The 22383-nt window shown below is 40.3% G+C and overlaps 1 protein-coding gene across 2 annotated transcripts in view; it reads right to left on the bottom strand.

Annotated features, from left to right (window-relative positions):
- Positions 1–248: 248 nt before the first annotated feature.
- The window catches only part of frmd3 (FERM domain containing 3), a 62131-nt gene continuing 39996 nt past the window's right edge, over positions 249–22383 (bottom strand). For both annotated transcript variants that reach the window (XM_084361082.1, XM_084361083.1), the window contains exons 11-15: positions 21179–21253; positions 19732–19800; positions 19351–19475; positions 6587–6824; positions 249–6414 (exon numbers count right to left, since the gene is read on the bottom strand). In XM_084361082.1, coding sequence (XP_084217208.1) covers positions 5934–6414; positions 6587–6824; positions 19351–19475; positions 19732–19800; positions 21179–21253 — 988 coding nt within the window. In that variant the 3' untranslated portion in view covers positions 249–5933. The remainder of the gene's footprint in view (positions 6415–6586; positions 6825–19350; positions 19476–19731; positions 19801–21178; positions 21254–22383) is intronic.

The raw sequence follows: 22383 nt of genomic DNA, 5'->3' as shown, positions 1-22383 counted from the left end.
TTCATTGGTTGTTGAAGTTTTATTAACTATAAATTTACCATTTATTAATGATGGTCATGTAAAGTTTTACCAAATTTTAACTAATAGGTATCAAACTTCCACAGCCGATTGCTTATATCAACACAATTATATTAAGTTTCCGTTTATTTCATTTTTAAATATGCAAATTAGGGCATCTAATTAAATATGTTGCAGTTTGCATAACTTTCCAGCACAGAAATCTGAACCAAAATAAACACCTAAATGTGTATTTTGTGCATTAAAACAACCATCAGTCATATAAAGTCACGTTAATAATCGACACATCAGACGACCTATTTCAATATATATTCATTAGGGAGCTTTATTGTGGCAGTATTAACATATAAAACAATCTATGTTTTCTTTTATAACATACAAACATTCAAAATTTTCACTTCACAAAGTTCATAAGGCTTGGTTGTCCCAGAAGAGAGGGGGTCATTACTGAGGGATTTTTTTTTTCTCCTTTTTTCTAATTCTTCTGAAATTAAATCTCCCAGAGTTTCTTATTAAAAGAGACTGAATGACAAAGAAAATCATAATAATCTGACCAACCAATAAAACAATCAGTTCGACCGACAATCAAAAACAACAAAGTGACCGTGCAAGAGAGTCTGCTACTGTACATGCCCACACAAAACACATAAATAATATACTAAACAGCTTATTTTTCTCTTAAACCATGTGATGTCCTGTAGTTTTGCATATAGTAGACCTGAGTTCAAATATTTAAAATCTTAAATAAATTAATCTGAAGCAGTATTTGTGTATTTAAAGAGTTTTGAATTCCAGGTATTGTCTGTAGAGCGTTTTCTGTTGGTTTTATTTAAAGGCTGATAATTAAATTTAAGGTTTGTAAATACTTGACTCATGTCAGGAACTCAGAACCTCAGATATGACATCAACTGGAGTGTGATCTCGATGATGTTTTTTTAAATCACAGTTTACAGGCAACAAAAGTTGAACTATCGGTCCATCTATATGCTGTTTGTAAAACACAAGAACTCAAAGTTCAGTAGCTCAAAACAAGAGCTAAATCTCAAAGGGCTGAAAGTCCCTTTTAAACTCAGAAAGGCTGCTAAACTGATGAGCTACAAGCTAATATAGTGCTACAGTGTCACATGGGGCCAGAGATCAGTTTTATCACAGAACTGAAAGGCCTTTTGTTGTTTGCAGTGAGTTGAGGTTTATTTTTACTTTCCATTCCCTCGATTCAGTGTTTTTTTTAAACGTCTTTAAACAGCTAAGCAATTAATCAATCGATTAGCTAGTAGCATGCTCCATTAGCAATGAGGTTAGGTGTTAGTGTTTTAGCATCCGGCTTTAATGATTTACACACACAGCAAAAGCACAATGAAGCTAACTAGCCAAATATTTTAGAGCTGCTCTTTAAGAAATTGTTAAATGATCTTTTACAAGCATCAAGAAGTTTTCTGTTTTGTGCCGAGACATAATTTAAATCTGCAACCTGAATTGGCAACTTGTCAAATTCATGCTTAAAACAAACAGGCGGCAGCATATCATCAGAGTAACAGCTAACTGCTGCCAATGGTAGCTGCTGTTAGCTAGTTAGCTCAGTTAGCCGTTCAGCTAGCAGTCCAGACTGGAGGCTTGGGGACCAGGGGTGTGTTGGTCTTTACACTGCTAGCACAGCAGCTTTGGACCCGGATGGGTCAGGGCTAGCTTGTTAGCACGCTAACTTCAGTATATATCTCTGCAACACAATAGACATTATATTATTTATATTATTTATTTCTTATTCTGTTGATACTTTTAGTACATTTTTTAATGTTTTCAACTAAAATTCATACATACATAATGGCCCTTTAACAGATGACATCCTGCTTTGTTTTTGGAAGCCAACACAATTAGTAACCACATATTCAGTCTCAGGTAAAGTCACTGATTAAAATTCAGCCCAAAGCACACTGCATGATGCGTTTTGGTTTTTAAATGATCGAGAGAAAAGCCTGTTAACGTCTCAAACTCTTTTTCTCTTCCTCGTCATTGGTAAAAACACAGAGAACATGCATTGATCTGAGATGGTCAAGACAGCCAAGCCTATATCTAGATCGCTTTACACAGACAAGACACGCAGAGGGAAGAAAGAAAGGAACTCTTTACCCAGATTGGGTTTTTTGCCACAACTATAAACAACAGTATCTACAGATGAGGTCATGCAATTTGCATTGAGAGGTCAGGTCAGGTGAGTGAGAGATACCCCGGATTAGTAAAGAGGAGGATGAAGCACAGAAATAAAGGACCAAAGCCGGGGACAAACTACATCTGTACAGCTGTGTACATGAAGCCTATACAGATACAGAGTCTTTTTAGTTCAAATCTACAGTGAATCGCTCGAGCATTTTGGTGCAGCTACACATGAAGACAAGATGACAGCTCATAATGATGTCCCCCTCTGTTAGTTATCACGGGATGGTGGTGATCATTCAGCAGTGCATACAGATCAGCTTCATCCACGACAGTGAAGCCTGTGATGTTAAACGCAAACGTTGTCATCATAGTGGTTTGGCCCTTCGCTTGGTTTCAGCATCGAAACTCAGTGCATGTACTGTAGTAGGAAAATAAATGCTTTGTCCCAAATAAGCGTGTTTCTGTCGTTACTGCATATTTTCTATGCATAAAGCTCGTTGATGCATAAAGTCTATAGAGTTACATGACAACACAGCTCGTAATATGAGGCGGAAACATTTGATCGATAGGATGAGAGGGCTTTGAGATGGCGATGTGCGCTGCAGAGGCCTCTGTAGCAGTACGGAGAGTTATTTCTGAAAATAAACTTTAAAGCGTTAGTTCAGTTTGGAGATTACTGGCTCTCAACAGGAATATGTTCATTAAAATGACATGGATGCATACGTAGTTGAGTGAAATGAGGCTACAGCAACACAGACAGTCTGCAGCCATATTTATGTCACCCTACAGACTCAATATAAATACATACAGTGTTTGGATATTCATAATAGCGTAATAGCAAGACATGTATGAATTTCATGGATAAACTATATGGTGTATGTTGTGATTAAATGCATTTTTTTCTTTTTTGTTATTTTTTTTTATTTTAAACATAAACTGCTAATGCCCTTTCCTGAGAAGTTGATCCGAATCAAACTACATTTTGAAAAGAACTTTTGTTTTTAATAAAAGATTTATTTTATTTGATCTGAAGCCATTTCTCATCGCTGTTTCCCGCTCTTTTCTCCCCTCCATTCAGAGCCACTATATTATAATTGAGAGGCAGTCCTTTTCTGAATGAGTCTCTATGATGAACAATCACAGGGATGTCTGTAAGTTCCCAAAAATGATGCATTTCGTAACTTTACTCCTAGCATCACAATCCACAGTTACTCCCTTGCTCTATTTTTCTGCATCAAATTGAGATTTTCAAATCAGTTTTTTTGCATCCCCTCTCAGTTATAACCTTGATAATGTTCATCTTTGACTTTTTTGGGAAACACAACCACATCAGCAGTGAATGCCCATGAACACAGACTTTATATCTACTCAAACCAGAATCACAATCCCTCAAACTTCACTTTTAAACATCTTCCCCGTTTTTACAATTCCTGATAACTTCTTGGTCACTGACATTAAAATGAGAAAATACGTCCTCAATGATGATATCACAAATCATCTTAGAAATGGCTACAAATCATTTCTAATTTGATTTGGTGACACAAACGCTGCTCTGCTGCTGTCATGTTTGTTCAGTCCCACAATCTGATATCGCCGTGTTGGTGTTGTTCCCAGAACATCATTATTAATGTTGCTCCAGGACCATCATTACAGCTGACCAGTCTTTGTAATGTCATAGCTTTGCAACTCTTTGCAACCCGACCCAGTAACCTATGCAAGTGACCGACACCGTAGTGAGCATTTAGACACATGCTCACTAGGTGTCATGCGTGACTGTGCTCTGGACGTCGTGGCTGTCTGCAGGTAGGGCCGCCCCTCCATACACACCAAGCTTGAATGACTTGGTTTTACAATGTCGGGGGTTTGAACCCAAAAAGAGCAGCAGCTGGAAAATCATGAGGGACTGCAACAGCTGAAGAGGGCAGTGTGTTTACTGGGGAAACTATAGGTCACAATGCCTGGTATTAGCGCTTCTGCTAAGCATCAGAGAAGAAGCCAAAACAATGTGATTCTACCTGACGTAGATTCACCACAGGAGCATAAATCAAACCTAACCCAACCCACAGAACAACTGAAAAGAAATGGAAAATAATATGTGAAAATAGTGTTAAAATAATAAGTACAAACCCTCCCTCAGTCTCCTGAGTGAGAGTCCTGTATTAACCTCAGCCACTCGGCCACAAGGTCTCGCTCCAGATGCAGATTGATCCTGCAACAACATAAATTATTATGTACAAGAAACAACACCAACACGGCCGGAGAACGCACTTTATAAGAGATTTGGACCATGAAACGCATTGCTTATTTCATCATGTGCCACACACCTAGCTGGTCCTCTGGGCTTTTTTAGTGCACCATCCTATCCCATCCTGCTGAAACAACAAGCTTGACGCCATCACCTAATATGTGACCTACCTTAAAGTCCAAAACCACCAGTTTTTCCCACAGTAACTTTCTCTCATAAGCCTACAAAGTAACCCTTTTCTTGCCTATACTCTATATGTTTTTTCTTAACTTTCTTCAGACACAGAAAGATGCACTAGTAACCTCAGTTAGTGATCTGACATTTAGAAGATCAACAAAAACACACAAGTTTTATCATCACAAACAGACTGAAGTTTCTCTCCTCCTATTTCCAAAATGACATCACATAATCTGAAACAGTTGTAATCTGTGGTCTGTGTAAAAGATTTGTGCTGTAGCCTCTGTAGGAAAAACCCAGGGTGCTACCTAGTCGGCAATAGCTTACATTTTTTCTGAACGCCCATCACCCCGATAAACTTCCATAAATTTGCTTTTTTTTTTGTAATCTTTTGTAAACTCTTAATTTCAAAATAAGATCAAAGTAGATCCTCTGACTGAAAAATTCCTGAAAGTTCTGGATCACATAAAAATGTACAAAACGTTAAAAACAACTTATTTAAGATTGGTATTAATTATCAATGTTTCTCTTCTGTTTTTAAATATATATAGTGTACCTCTGACTGTGGCTATAGTTGCACTCAGTGACAAATCATATCCCCTGTCAGTCACTCCGTCATGACTGACAGGCTCTGTGACCAATCAGGTGCTCTGCTCTGACTGCGAGAAAGGTTGGTGATATTTACCAAAGAGTCATTGTATCAGCCCGTCAGCATCAGGAGTGAACAGACCTTTAAAACTTCTATTAACACCAAACCAACCACGTTTTTATTCTTTTCTCAATCTCTTTGTGACTTTTTCTCTGTCCATGGCTTCACTCATTTGTTATTTTCATGAATTTCTTTCTGTGATAGGTTTCTTCCACGAGCTCTTCGTTTCACATCATTTCTTGTCCTCTTTCTTTTCAGTTCATCACTGCCGAAAGTGTCTATCTTAACAAGTGATTGGATCCTATGAGAAAAATCACATTTTTCTCCTATGTTTCTTGTTTTTCAAGACAGTAAATTCTGTTGCCAAAGAAATGAAACAAATGTGATTGTTTAGGTCGAATTCAATCAGAAATCATATTGTATGAAGAGGCGTCCTCATTCTGGGAACCCTGACAAACCTACTACAGTTTTGTTTGCCCTCATTTGCTTGGCCCATTGCAACTGCTCATAAAATAATTTGTATTTGCTCATAAACAAGTGAAATTGTTTCATCTCATTGGCAGACCTCCCGTGTCTCAAGAGACGCTAGCTGTTAAGACTGAATATAAGATGAAATTACATGTTAAGACAGACATTCGGGCCTATTTGTGACTCCTCACTCTCCCCTTTCCCTCCTCCTGCTCCTCCTCCTTAGTCTGACCAGAGGTTCTCCATGGCCATGCTGATCCTACACAGGATCCAGCGCCGGAGCGGGCAGTAATACTCATAGTGAAACTGCTCAAACTCCGGCGTCTGGCGGATCTCGTGGAGGAACGACACGTCGATGTCTGACTCCAGCAGTAGCAGCAGGGTGGGCACAGTGACGAGCAGGACGCCCATTACCACGGCGACGAACCGGGCCACGCTCAGCACACATGCGTTAACTCTCTCATTGGACGACAGCAGGCGCAGGCTGCTGCCCAGGACTCCGCCCATTCGACTTCTGGCAGCCAGTCGGGTGTGTTCGTAGGCCCGGTCTCGCTCCCTCTCAGCCTCCAGCTGGGCCTGGATGTCGGGGTCGGCGTGGAGCTCCCTCAGCAGCCTGGCGGGGCTCTGGACTGGAGAGGAGAAGAGCAAGTCCACTCCTCCTTGACTGTCTTCCACTGGGGTGGGCAGCATGCTGGCACATGGGCTGGAGAGGAGAGGGAAGATATGCAAACACGTTTAGAAATCATATGCCAATTTTGGATTTTGTGTCTGTATTTTTTGTGTGTGTTTCTTGGGTTGCTTTGAGCTCTCATGAGAGCCATTGAAGGAGGCCATAAAACAGTTATTATAAAAAATATTGATTTTAAACTCTGGACCTGTAGACAAGCTCAGAAATTGTGAGTGGGCCGCTGCCCTCATCGGCTTCCTCCACTTCATCTTCACTTTTTGCCGTCTGAGGTCGGAGATTTGAGGTTTCCATGGAAACACGGGGAGGCTGCAGGTCGCTGCCTAAAGCAGAGTTTCCTCCTTCGGTACCTTGTTGCTCTGTGTCTGCAGGTACAGCTGGAGGTTTGAGAGGAGACAAGGGGACAGAGTCCTTCACAGCAGCAACACCTGGTGATGGGATAAAGACAACACAGAAAGACAGACGAACATGTTGTACATTAGATAGTTGACTGAGTTTAAAAATAACTTTCCTAACATTTCCTGAGTTCTTATGAGAAGGCATATAATATCATAATTTCTAACTTTCTACATAGTCCCATGTACGTATTCCTTACTATATACTAATACTTCAGTATAATGTATACAGTGGGGACTAATGTTGATAGATTGGCAGTTTACAGTACGCAAACAATTACTACTGTCCTGTTTCTTTCTTTTTAAACAGCATACTACAAATTTTAAGCTAAAAGACGTCAATTTATCTTTAACTTTGTATTATAACTGCTGTTTTAATTAAATATATAATGTAACAAATATCAAGCAATGATATTTTTTCTTTTGAACTGCTGCAGCTTTAACAACACTCTCTTCACTTGCTGAGTATTAGTAGTAGTTCTTGTGTTAATAGCCCATAAAATGATCACAATAAACTGGCTTCAACCTCGAGGAAGTGAACAGCATAAATAGAAAGCATAACATCGAGGCAGCAACTCTAGTAGGACATTATTTTGAAAGATGGTCTTCCGTTATATTGCACCTAAAGGAGTGAACACACTAAAAAATTTAACTGGATAATTTGAGGTGGATGTGAAACATACGTACAGTATATTCTGTCTTAGTTTTTGTTCTGCCACCTATCTTTCTAAACCAACATTGTTCACTGAAGTCATGTGAGACTTATCAAGGAACTTATCGTAATAAATGTTTAAAAAAACACAATTATTTTGTATTTAACTAGGACAAAGGGCTCCTCAGCTGTACCTTTTTCTACTGGAGTTGAACACGTTAGCCACATGATGGCATTCCAGTATTTCGTAAGTATTGAGCACCCACAGATATCACCCATGATTCTGACATGAAAACTGACTAAATTAATAATCTAATGTTTCTCAATAAATACCGAACCCCAGTTGAACCATAAAAGTTATAGGGAAATTATATAATTTGACACAAAAATGGTTATTATAAATGTGCTGTCATCTGCTTGGCTTCAAGTGAGTGCTGCAGATTTAAGTGATTGAATTTGGCCTGCGGAACCTCTGTGAGTAATACAGTTAAAGCTGTGATGAATGTTATGATACTATTTGAACTGTGCTCATGCAGGCTGAATTCCATTTATAGCTCAATTAAAATAAAATAATGCTGCAGTGTTACAGTTTTCCCTGCTGATGTGATGAAGCCTGACAACAGAGCAGAGAAAGCAGAGTGTGTGTGTAGACGCACTTCACTCTGAGGTGTTGACTTAGTGATGAGTTTTTGCAGACATCATTGATGCCTCAGCGCACACGACGAATCTGAAGACGAACTCATGTGAGTGTGAGTGTGTGTGTGTGTGTGTGTGTGTGTGTGTATACAGTATACGTACATGTGTGAATGCTAAAAACAAGCCCAGCTGTCGTCCTGCTATGGATTAAGTAGGAGCTGGGGGGTAGGTGTCCAGTGTCATAATGACTCAGCTTGTCAACACCTCTCTAATCAAGACTGTTGATTAGAGACACACACACACGCACACACACACACACACTTTAACCTAAACCTAACCTTGCCCCAACCTTAAACCAAGTCTTCATCCTAACATGTAATGATTTGTGAAATGGTGACTTGTGTTTTGTCCCTTTAAGGATGCCGGTCCCCACAATATGACTGTGTATACAACATATGTCCCCACAACATGAGTAATACAAGTATACGCACACACACACACACACACACACACACACACACAATCTTGTTCTTCTATACTTGCGAGGACCCTCATAGACATAAGACAATTAAAACTTTTTATTCCCATGGCGCACCGAAGGGGAAGCCAAATTCTCAAGTCACACCTGTATTCACTCTTTCATGTTTATTTTTACCGACTAATGCCAAATAAAATTTGATAAACTATATAACTGATTAAATATTTATCAGCAAACTGATTCAAGAATTCATTTGAAAACTTTGTAAAATAACACAAAGTGGCAACACACACATTTAAACCAGACAGATCACAAAATTAAAAAGAAGATGAACTCCTCTGCACAAGAAAGTCATCCATTTTCCTCTTGTGATCCTCCTTCACACTGGCTGTCAAGCATTGTCTTTGATGTGCCACACTCTAATAACTCCTACCGCCCATCAAATGCGTGAATTGCAAAAATACTGGGGTTCCTTGGAAGTTTTTTAAAGGATTTTGTAGTCGTACTGATATAGTCAACTTGTTGTATTGTATATTGCAATAATAATCTACGGTTGTACAAAATCCCATGGCACACCTGGACTTGCCACACAGCACACCATTTGGGAACCTCTGCTCTAGCCCCTTACCCTAACCTTAACCATCACAACTAAATGCCTAACCCAATCCCTAAACTAACCCTTAAAACCAAGTCTTAAACTTCAAACAGCCCTTTGAAGTTTCGAGGACTGGCCAAAATGTCCTTATATTCCAAAAATGTCCTCACTTTGTTAGTTAAAAACCTTGTTGAGGTCACACACACTCCTAGAAATGCTAGAAACTGTCAGTATTCACTGTTAAGCTCTTTTGACTGCATAATAATGAATCTGTTAGGACAAATCAATGTTTGTTCACAGTAACTTCTGCGTAGAAATGCTGTTCACTAGTTTACTTGAAAATTATTATTCTTATACATATTTAAGTGCATACATCTCATATCTAAAATGCATGCTTGAGGTTGGAGACCAAATTTGCTCATTGGGAGACAAACTACAGAACTGCTGTTGTTAGCGCAAAGTCTGCGGTTTAGTAAACAAAGTCTTAATAACAACATTCAAACTACAACCACCATTAATGACTACTAACAAATATGACATTTAAGGTTCCTGCAAGTGTGTAGCCTCTTAGTTGACCAGGCACAGCTGAACAACAAAGGTTGAACACTGAAAAAACAGGTGTTTGCCACAAAGCCAATCCTCACAAAGCTCTTTTGAGTCATTTATCAAAATCAGCCACAGAAACTCAAGGCCAAAGTGACTAATCAGTCACCATGCCAACTGATTCCTATATGAGTTGAGAGAAATTAAAGAAGGACCGGGAGGGAGGCAGTGGAAAACCTGAGCAGTGAGCTGCCATGGAAACTGAGTCAGCAAAAAGGCGACAAGTGACTGAACTCAGAGGGAGAGAGGGGGGCATTAAACTTGGAAACAGGGGAGCAGAAGAAAAAGGACACGACACACTCCAGGAAGCTGGAGGCAGGGTGATGAAAATAAACATAAAAAATTAACATTACTGGTTGTGTCTTGAGTAAAATTTGCATAAGACTTGACTCAGCAATATCCTGAATTTATCATAAGTCATCTTGTGACAGTGCAGACCAAATACAGAGCCAGATTGAATTTAATAGAAAACAGAGGGATTATATGGAAGATAATTTTAACACTTGGCTCTCAAATCCTCTTCAAAATAATTGACTCTTACCTGATGTATTAAAGCTCTAGCTGTAGTTTGACTATGAAGAAAATTAGTAGGACCTGTCTCTAATCAATCAGAGAGACGGACCAGCATTCACGCTGACATTCACACCTACGAAATTAGAGCTGCCAATTAACACAAGTTGCCTTAAGCGACCTGTCCAGCCCCTAGCCCAGTCCCAGCTGGGTATGACTCCCCCAACTCTCAAGGATAAGTGGAAAAAAGTGACAAAGTGAAACCAAAAGAAATAAGAAAATCTAATTCAAACTCTTAATTACAATTGTGTTAATGCTAATAACTAATAATACAGCTTTGGAACAGAGCCTTTTACGAACGACGGTAGTTTTTTAGCTGCCTTGAAAAAAACCCCAATACGTGGCTAGATATCACGGCTCCATGAGTGAGTCAAGGGGTCACTACTAACTCAGACATGTCTGTGATAACAGCAAAAACAGAGAGGAGTGTTGTGGAGTGCATTGAGTTACTGAATTTGACACCATGACCTTTTTCTCTATAATCATAATGTAAAGGCAAAATATTTTAAAGAAATCCTTTGTCCTTATCAGAGACTAGATTACCAGTCAGATTATTATTGAGAAACTCCATTCTTATCTTACTATTAGAGATGGGTATTGTTAGGATTTCATTGATACTACTACTCTTATTGATACTACTTTAATTGTGTGTAACAATTCGCTATTAGCCGAGCTAGGACACTGTGCTCGTGTAAAACATAGAGGCAATGGATGACAAACAGCAGACAGAGCAATTTAAAATATCCTTTTATCCATTTATTGATGAAGTATTGTCATTTTACTTGCAAGATTGTATTGCAGATATAGTAACATGACAAAACCAGAATAAAAAAAAAGCCTGAAAGAAGCATTTACGACAGAGTTTATCAATACTACGGTATTTAACAAATTAGCCCCAGGGCCCGTTTAACACCATGTTTTGGTACCAATCCCTACTCACTATTCCTTTAAACAAAACATCATTCCCAGTATTTGTGCAGTCCATCACTAAGGCAGAAAAACAAGACTGTCTAAATTAGGTTATTTTGGCTCCTCACAGCCTCTTAAATGTTTGATTGCATATTTTTAGCTCCTGAAATGTCAGCATATGAAAATGCATATTTAATATTTACTTACTGTGAACTATGGTTATTTCACATCATGACTAAATGACCTAACGAGTAGAGACAGCTTTATTACATTTTTCAAAGTCAGAAGTAGGAAAACACGACTTTTAACGACACATTTCACACATTTTTACGACACAGTTGCTCTGTTGCAGCTGTCGTAATACGCCTGTAATGAGCCCCTCCTCAGGCGAGGTGATTCAAGGCACTAGATTCCTGCAAAGACACACTCACGCACACAGAGCAGAGCTTTCCCATTATGTAAGTGTTGACAGGCCTATTTATCTTTGACATGCAACCCCATCATTGACACCCAAACACCTCCAAAGTATATTTATCTGTACAACTGTGTGTATGTGCAAGAATAGAGCCGTCATTTACTGCTCTGTCTGTTTACTCAGCTCCTCTCCTTGTCAATGTGATTGATGCCTCAGAAGCAAAAATCCTGATAATCAACAGGTTAGAAGAGCGTGAGTAATGTTCAATGACATGCTGTATTTCATGTTAATGCCCACTTTGCATGATATTAACAGCGCAACAATGCTAAAATGTGTTTCAGTGACTGACATCTCCCTCTTATATCTACCTCTTACTACGATGGAATAACCTCTTGCGCTCAACCTCTCTCTACAGCTTCAAGTTAGAGAACAGGATCAGCTGTGAAGCATCACTCATAAACCTGAAGATGATTCTGTGTTGGGTCAAGGACACTTTAGCAGGGTGTAGAGATACGACAAGAGGGGGGGACTGTAAGTGAAGGACCACTCTGATGCAACTGGCTGAAATTCTACTTATTCCCAAAAACTCGTGTAACCAAGTACATTTACTTAAGTGCTGTACATAAGTGTAGTTTTGAAGTACTTTACTTAAGGATTTCCACTTTTTGGCCACTATATACTCCTACTCCACTACATTTTGGAGGCAAATAATGTACTTTTTACTCCACTACACTTATTTGATTGACTATAGTTACTAGTTACTTCAGAGCCAAAATGGCTTTACTTCATTGGCAATAGTCGACCCATAGTATAAAGAACACACACACAAATAAATGCGTAATTTCCTACTTGTACTTTTGATTCTTAAGTATATTTAATTTGAAATATTTTAAGACTTTTACTGAAGAACTATTCATTTAGGAGACTTTCACCTTACTAAAGTAATATTTGAACACATCTTTACTTTTACTCAAGTATGACTTTTGGGTACTTTACACAACACTATGTAAATCAAATCATCACTGACATAAAATAAGGATATATTGTGATAAATCCCTATTAATACTTTTATCACATATTTGTCTTTATTCCTAAATTTGCCTCTGTGAGTCAAGAAACTCCTTTTTGAATAAAAGCATAAAAATTACCAACATTTAAGGTGATGATTCAGCGGTGTAGCAGCTTCATTCAAACCATCCATTCACAAATCGACCATCCAAATATTCAAAATGCCTTCCTGAATCCTTCAGCTTGTTATTTAACTACCTCTATATATATATTTTACACATCCACACAGACAACATAGCTATTAATACATTGTCTTATACTGCAGCTATTAATGGTTTATTAATAAAATAGAAAAAACATTGTTTGTGCATGCTGCAAACTACTCATCGCTCTCTCTCTTACACACACACACACACACACACACATCCACCAACCCACCCACCCACACACACACACACACACACACACACATACACATTAAAGAGGTCTCTTGAGAGTCTCCGGATATTTGACAGATTACACTTACAGTTTGCACCACTCGGTTGCCACAACAAACCTGGCAACCCCGCTACCAGGATAAACTAGCTCATACATTTACGGCACATTCCTCATCTGTGATTCTGACTTTAATATTTAAATGTCGATATACATGTTTACATCTGCATCCCATGGAGAGATCGAAAGACTCAAGTTAGTTATTCAGACCTATATTTTTGAACTGCAGGTTCCCACCCCACCATAACTCAGACTACAAGCTTGTTTTGCTGTAATGTTTATAAAACTAAAATATATACATATCGCTTTTAAGTACATCAAAAACTGATGTTAGCGCTTGCAAACTGCTATTCCTTAAATCAAGGGCTGTCTCTGATTATAGCCTTTGAAAAAGTTGCGCAGTGTACCTTCAAGAAACTGCAAGAAAAAGCTGCATTTCAATAATAGTATTTCTGCCTTTTCCACCCAATCTTACTCTGTTCCAGTGTATTTCTCGGAAGTCCAGTATTGATTTCGGCGATGCGTCCCCCATGTCCCACCAGCCGTACATAAACATCCCGGGCCGTGTGATTGGCTATACGAAGATGAAGGCTCCGCCGTGTTGTTATCTTCACCTGGCACCTCAAGGCCTCGGCTACTACGATCGATGTCTCCCGTTCATCAGAGGACACCACTGGGTGGAATACTTCAAGAGGCCCGGCCTTTCCTTCCTCCATCCCCTCACCCTCCAGCCTCTCTGGGGTCATGTCCAGCTCGAGTCCCCCCTGGCTCCCACAGCTAAGGGTGCTGCCTACATTGGGTCCGTCGCTACCTCCCAACTCTACACTGCTCTGCATGAGGCCGCCTCCGACATCACTGCTGTTTCTGTGCTCCAGAACCTCCATCATTCAGTCTGATGACGAACCTCTAACCCAGCTGTCTGCGGTAAGACCCCTATAACCCGACTGACCGGGCTGCCAGCTGAGCTCTGAGGCTGGGACGGGCACAAACACACACACACACACACACACAATCACACACGTGCCTATACATACACACTGAGAGAGATGTTGAGAGACATACACCAGTCACATTCCCTCTCTCTGATACACAGACATGGCGGGCCCTGTGAATGTCAGCGATGTTAACAAAGAGTGGAGGGGCATTAGAGGAGGATCAGGCCCAAAGCTGCAGTTTCTATATATAACCAGGTGGTCCTGCTTCAGAGGGGCAGCTAATCTAACTCTGATTATAGTGGGGCAGGCCTGACCCAGGATGGGATGGGGATCACTTTCTTTTCCTCTCTGCAAGTCCGTCTGTTGACGGACAAACTGAAATACATCCCTCCAAGCAGCATAAAATGAACTGAACTGTACATTAGTTGCTTAAAGAGAAAGTAGGACAAGTAAGCTACCCCTCCCAGGGTCCAATTTGTTGTATTATGTGATGGCAGGAGTGTGGATGAATCCTCAAATTTGAGACATGAATATGAAGTCTAATCCTCATGTAGTGATCATGAGTGATAGCCAAAACATGACCAGTGTGTGGGCATGTGTGTGTGTATGACTACTTTCAGGGACACGTGACTCAAAGCCAGTTAATTGTGGACCAGTGGTGAAAAAAACTGAGGAAGCAATGAATCCAGGAAATGAATTTAAGTCGATGTAGTTTCCCCAAAAGTGACCTAAGTAAGTCTTTATGTGTGTGTGTGTGTGTGTGTGGATTTTGGGAGATAAGAAGAGGACAGGCTGTACAAACAGAACAAGGTCAGCACAGACCTTGGGTCAGCTTCCTATTTCCTCTCTAATGGCGGAGATTAGAGCTCTGAATATAGACGGTGATCCTAGACCATCTCCAGGACACTTTATCCCAAAGTCCTTGCAGCAGCCTTCTTAAAACAGTCAGTGTTTGACTGGGATATACAGTATGTGAAACTATTTCCGAAAAAATCTGCTGTTTCATGGTCACTCAAAAGGGACAGAAGTATTTTTGTAAGAAATAAAAAGAGAGAGAGAGTCTAAATCGCTGTCTCCTTCCTGCCAGAGGGGAAAGGACTCATTTCTACGATTATCTGACACCTACATGGCATAGGAAGGATATGAACTTCTCTCTCTTAGTTGATTTGTCTGCAGGATTACAGAAAAAGAATAGATCCCATTAACTTTTGGTGTGGATCTGGATAAAGAGACGGATCCAGGAATGATTTCTCCCTTCCTTTAACAATGTGAGATCTGGTGAGCTTAAGTTATGAAATGGTTTAGCAGCTATGGGTGGTTTAAAAGGGACTGTTGGACCTTGGCGATGAGTGCTACTCTAAAATCTTTTATTTTTTGTTCCTCTCAGGATTACTTTTTGTAACTTTCAGTGTGTTCAGCCGAGTGCAACATCATGAACACCTGAGGAGAGACTTCCTAAAAGTGTTCGCCATTATCCCGATTTGTACGATTCGTTGCATCTGACTGCTCTTTATGAAGGCAGGTGTTATGAAGGCTGCATTTGACTGTCGCCATCCGGATTTTTTTAATCACACCACTTGATTTAAAGCCATATTCGGGCCTCAACCTCATTTCTCCTGGAGCCTTAAAAGATTGTTGTAATATATATAATATAATTGAAGTAATATTTTATCTTTTCAGAGCGATGGGTTGTTCTCTGTATTAAATAAAGATTATAAAGTATTAAACAGTGGACAAAAACCAAAGTATGTTATCTTAGTGCCAAAATATTCCAACTAGTGTCTTATTACTAACCCTTGACAGTTGCATAAACAACTAAAATGCGTTATATCTTATTGAGGAGCAAGCAACACAGTGTAGCAGGAAGTGCAGTAGGACATGAGGCTTTATCAAACTGAATCTGCTGTCATTACTCAGCCTGTATCCTGTCAGTGGTGCATGAGGCCTTTTGATTTGATGACTACCTCCTGCCCCTCCCAAACTAACCAACTGAGACATACGAGATGCTCCCTGCTGCAGCTCTTTGACCCTGAGCCAAGAAGCATTGATTTTCCTCTAAATGGTATAAAGGAAGATGAGAGGAAGACAGAGATACGGAGGAGGTGGATGGGCTGGAGAAAGTGAGGGAAAGGCCATAAATCCTGTCAGAGGAGGCGTGAGAGAGTTAGAAGAAGTCCATCCGCAGTTTGAGGAGAGTGATGGCGTGACAGCATGAATGTACAGTACAGATGTGAAGGCCTCGTAGCATGGCTCAGGTCGATGTGTGAGGAGGGAGAAAGAGAGCAGGGAGGGGTGTAGAAGATGGAGGGAAGGCGTTAGGTGAAAGGTGAGAAAGGCATCCCTCTCTGTGAACGACAAAGTGGTGTGTGGAGGGTTGGATAGATGGATGACGAAGGAACAAAAACAACAACACTGCAGTAATAACTTCACAGTAATGAGAGTCAGTCTCCTTGGCTGTGAACCGCACTTTTTAGGATCTACCAGCCCTCACATTTTGAGTTCAAGTTGGATTTGCACACTAAAATATCTCAAAATCTTTCTTATGTTATGTCACCTGAGTAACACGTATGTCACGTACTTGAAGCTTGTTATTTAAACTCAAAGTATGATCTTTTCCTAAATCTATGACCATTTGATGACGTTAATAACAGTCTAAAAGTCATAATATCTGAACTGTTTGTCAGCTAACTTTATTTTGAAAGTATAGCTGAATGTGGAGTCGGCTTGAGGTCTCACCAAAACAGTAAATAAACGCTTGAATTTGTATGTTGTGTGAGCTTCTGTACATCTCCTCTGTTATACGACCTTCCATTTGCCTTACATTCAGCCTCACTTCCTCCTGACAAACACCTCTCCCTCTTGTACATCCTGACATCCAACATCCCTCCCTAGCTTGTGTTCATCCTCTCAGCCCCTACAGTCCATTTCCTCCTCCGTCATATTCTCTCCATCCCCGGTGCTCATTTTGTCTTGTGTAACCTTAACCCTGTGCTCTTCCCTAAGAACAAGATTTATGTTTCAATCAGATAATAGGGCGCAGTGGAGAGTGCCAGGAATAATAAAGGAGAGAAAAAGTGACATAGAATAACGATAACATGCGGAAAATGTCACGAGGGAAACACTAAAAAACCCACAGTGTTGTGTCCTGGGGAAAAAGCCTCAGAATACCAGCCACTCTGTGCTGCTTCACTGCGTTTTCTCCCGGGCAGTGTTACTCTGCTCGGCCACATCACCTCATAAGGGGAAGAAAAACAGACCCTGCTCTTCTACCCTCTCATGGGGGGAGAACTGATCCAAGTTCAGCTCTGAGCCAGGTGTCAACAGGCCAGCTGATGGATAGCTCAGCTGAAATATCCTCCGGCAACCACCCTCATTATACCGCTCACCACTCTGGCTTCATACAAAAATACGTAGAAATAACTATGTATTATGGTGCTAATAATAGAGCAACTAGATAGTTTTGATTAGTACACTTTCTAACTAGAATCTTTTAATCAGCTGCAATCAAAAAATGTGAGATTTAGCTGCAGGCAGGCACACGTGTCAACATAAACAGGGAATACAGTTTCTAACAGTGCTGTAAAAACTCATAGTTATGTTAAAATAAAGATATCTTGTTAAAATAATACTCTATAAGTAAAATAAAAGTCACCCATATGAATAGTAATTGAGTAAAGGTTCTGATTTTAAATGTACTTAAGTATCAAAAGTACAAGTAGATTATACATATATTAACATGTACAGAATCGAAATCAGTGTTTTTAAATCGTATTGCTGATAAAATAATCTAATTTCAAAATGCACTACTTTGACTCTGATGCATGATGCAATCTGCAAAGTAACAACAAGCTGAACTAAAGTTATCAAATAAATATAGTGGGATAAAATGTAGAGGAGTGGAAGTATTAAGTAGCAGAAAACTGGAAAGATTCAAGTAAAGTACCTTGAAAATATACTTAAGTACAGTACTTGAGTAAATGTACTTTTGATCACTGGTTTCTTACAGTAAATACACGTGCAAGGAATATTAACTTGGGTTTAAATGGTGTTTAAATTGTAATTTTACAATAATTTCTACCAAATTACACATTTATTTCCTGGAAACATTTGTAGGTATTAAACAGGAAATTATAACGAAATAACAAATGTGTAAAATGAATCATTGCTTGCTTTTAAATTCTGTGTGATAAATATGATAAATATGATAAATATGACTGTCTAACGTAGTTTATTGTTCAATACTGAGTTCATAAAAAGAGCATTTATATGATTGATGTCCATGATGTCTAATGTAGCCTGTATGTCCAAGGCAAATTTCTCGAGGGACAAATGACGTAATATTCACACAAATAATAGTTTTAGTGTTTTACAAATGATCAAAGTGAAGATTAAAATGTGGAAAAAGCTGCAAAAAAAATGAAACAAAATGGGGAGGGATAATTACACACACACAGCATCGATGTACTCGACTTTCACTTCTATGATGCAACAACTGGCCATTCAGACACACCCTACATGAAGGAAAATGAACAAGTAAAAGCTCTCATGCGCCCACAGAAGCATACAAAGACTGAAACAGTCGTCACAGTTTCCCTTAACGACATCAAAAACTGGGTCCATGTCTCTGTTTCCGAGAGGTCACAAGGCGTTTGAAACACAAACAGAGGCAGACACATGGCGCAGGCATGGTGGTGAACTCGGGGAGGATCATGGGAAGGGTATTTTTAGCACGCTGCGATTGGTGTCTCCAGGGAGACGGGACTGATGGAGGGATGAGAGCATCAGCTGCTCAATTAACGCTTTCTGTCTGAGGGTTGTGCATGTGCTGCTGCCTACACAAGGGAGACACCATGTGACTTTCCAGAGGTCTGTGGCAGGAGGCCATGGGCGTGTGTCTGCTCGCGTTTGGACTTTCTGCCTTTTGGGGTTTATCTTGATATCTCTGTTCCTACTGTGAACTGGTGAATATGGAAAAATGGTCATACTGGACCTTTAAATCATAGACGCCTTAGATATTATATACTGTATTTCCATTGTCTTTCTAAGTCAGAATATGTTCCCTAATAGGTCTGGCTCATCACTAATTCACCAGTAGTTCGACACTTACAGTATTAAACCACACAGATCTACTAGTGAATTAGTTATATTCTTCACATAATGCTTTATAATGACTAATAAATGGCCAATATGCCCCTAATATGATGCTAATGTGCAACAAGTCAATGGTGAATGTTTGTGTGAATGAATTAAAGTGACGTCCTACCGTTCTCTGTGGCCGTCTCTTCGTACTCGTTGGGGGAGGGCAGCGCGGGTACCAGCGGCTCCATGTTCATGATGAGGTTTTTATGGCTCAGAGAGTTATAACTTCGACTCTGACCAAATTGGGCTCTGAAAACACAAACACGGACCACACTGACTGCTTTGTGAGTCACGTTCAGGTGCATCACGAAAGCACGTCCGCTCCGGACGTTGCTCTATTTTCGCAAGCTTCCCGAGCACATTTTTTGAGCTCTGTTTGACCTTTCATGTATAATTCATGTATAGTAGTGTGATATTACAGTAAAGAAGCAATCCATTCATTTTAATGGCTGTTTCCCTACTGTTTTCTTACTGTGTGAGAGAGTGCAGGTGATTCGTCACTTACCTGCACACATCCGGCGGCTCTCTCTGAATCTTAGAACTGGCTTCTATCACCTCCTTGGCTACTTTTCCGCTAATAAGGAGAGACACGCGATTATTTAGTGCTTTTACATGTGCATTAGTTTTATGTTATGAGTTTTTCATTATATTTGGGATATGGTGTTTACATGTAACATTAAAAAAACCTGGTTATTCATACATGATCATAACACTTTCCAAGTATCTGATAGTCTGCCTGAAGGTGTGTCTTGATTTCTCACCAGCTCAGCCATTAGAAAGAAAAGCTGAATAAGGTGTTTACATGCCAAAGTATACTGGTCTCTATCAGAGCACTCCAGGTAATGTACTGAGGTATTTCAGGGCAAAGGACTGCAGGTCTCTGAAACTGGGATAAACTGTTTACACGTGCAAAACGTAGCCCACAAATCCAGGATGTTAGCGTGCATGTAAATGTACTTATTGTAAGAAAGACAAAAAGGTGGAACCACTGTACAAATACAGTGACAGATTATTACGGTGTAAAAAGTGGGTCTGTAAAAGAGTAAGTGATGTGATTCTGTGTGTCAGGACGATGTCAGAAGAGAAACATTTGTAATTTTTGTCTGTTTCTGGGCTGCTGGGCGGCAGCTTCCTGCCAGCAGGGTCAGCAGCTCCATTAGTCTGATTGTTGGGCGACTGGAGGTTCTGGACTCTGTTTCGAGCCATCAGGCTCCACCATCCCATTAGGCTATTGTTGCTGAGATTGATGGTTAGGTCGTAAATTAGAGGGGCTGAATTGAGACATCTGGAGTGGTAGACATCCACTTGATAGTGCAAAGGACATCAGTGCTGTGTGCTGCAACACAAGTTCTCTAGAGACCTGATCTGCTCTGCTTCAAGAATATCGCCTTCGTTTGTGGACCTGTTTTGCATAAATGACCAATTCCCATATCTCAGAACAAACTCCACAATATGCTGTTAGTCATCATTGAGCCTTTAAGCCAAACTGCTTCAGCTAGTTGATGAAATGGAGCGGACTGAAGGGAAAGCCCGCTAAAGGGCTTTGTCTGAGAGGAGAATCAGGGCTAACACGGCTCCAATAGCAGACTTATACAAAGGCTTTGCTGTGATATTAGGGTCGGTAAATCACACGAACAAACACCAAGCTGGATGTAGGCGCTCGTGTACGAAGAGGAGACGCAGCGCGCTGATCTACAGCATGACGACGGGTTTGACGTAGTCTAGTGTAGACCTGCTGATGAAATGTGGGTGAATTTGCCTTTTTAAATCTGATCCTGTGTCTTTGCATCTACTCCTGCTGTCATTGGTTATATTCCTACATCACTTTTTCCAACTCTCGCCACACACACAGATCCTGCCCGCTTTCCTTTAGGGCATCTGTTCCAGTCAAGATCCTGCCTGTCATTGTATTGTCTGCAAAAAAAAGACAAACAGTATGAACACTGTCTCACCTGTATCTGAACCTGCTGCCTTTGAAGAAGATGTTACTGCTACAAACTGTCTTTATCTGACTTGACTTTGCACACCTGTCAGAGAGAGAGGGAGGAAGAAACAGAGAGAGTTTCAAAAAAAGACCTTCGTCATTACAAAGCATCCAACGGTGAGTGGCTGGCAGTGAGTTCCTGAGCACAGACTACATCCTTAGTAAGCAGAAGAGGAAGGTGTTTCAAGGTAAAAGTTAGTGCTGTAGGTCAAACCTTTATGTCTGGTTGTGGATCATTTATCGTGAGAAACTCGAGAGCAGCAGATATGCATGTATACATATCTGCTTAGTGTGAGATAGAGATAGAGACAGATAGAGAAGGAGACAGAAGCTCTGCTTGGCTGCCATTTACAAACTCAATTCGCTCTAATTTGATTAAGCTGCTCTGATGCTCGTCTGACATCCGATATGACATCCACTCCCCGTCCGTCCGCCTCTCACAGACACATGAGCTGCTGTCATTAAGATGTCTACATCCAGGGCTACACAGGCGAGGGCTTTCATCAGAAAGCTTTTATGACTTTGGCTTCTTTTGCAAGCTTTCTTATATCCAATTAGACGAGATGACATCCACAGCAAAACTGGCTCAATGTTGAGGGAAATCAACTAGTATTCAGCAAACAGGACTTAAACATGTTAAAAATGAAGTCATTGAACATAATGGGAAAATAAGGGTTGCGTTAAAAGCGAGGGGTGGACTTATAGAGCGACTGACAGTGTGGAGGAGGAATAATTCACAAAGCAGCCTCCTTCAACCTGACATCTTTACGTCACATCTGAGCAGATGTTAATAGCCAGCGGTTCTTCTCATCCTGCTCCACACCTTCATCACACTGCCTCCTTATCTCACTCTTCCTCTGGACTCGGTTTTTAAATGCATTTTCCGTACATGTGACGTTAAGAGTGCTCCTGAGGATGCGCTCTTAAAGTCTTGGGAGCCTCAAAAATGAGATCTGATCAAAAGTAATGGTTTCAGCTGTACCTGCTGACTTAAAGATTAAAAGTTCATTCCTGACCTTGGGCCAGCAGTTTGTGGAACAGCATATCAGACATCAGTCACGTGTCTTCTGATCTTTTCTCGGTGCTCGGAGGAGGAGGTGAACGAAGGACAAACGGTTCAGGTCTCGTGAAACTGTTACATACATAAGGAACGCGATCATGAGTCTGACAGCT

This window comes from Pagrus pagrus, assembly GCF_965226575.1.
Source record: "Pagrus pagrus genome assembly, chromosome: 8".
NCBI lineage: Eukaryota > Metazoa > Chordata > Actinopteri > Spariformes > Sparidae > Pagrus > Pagrus pagrus.
Note: the sequence above shows the minus strand (reverse complement) of the source record. Positions and strands in the feature narration are given on the sequence as shown.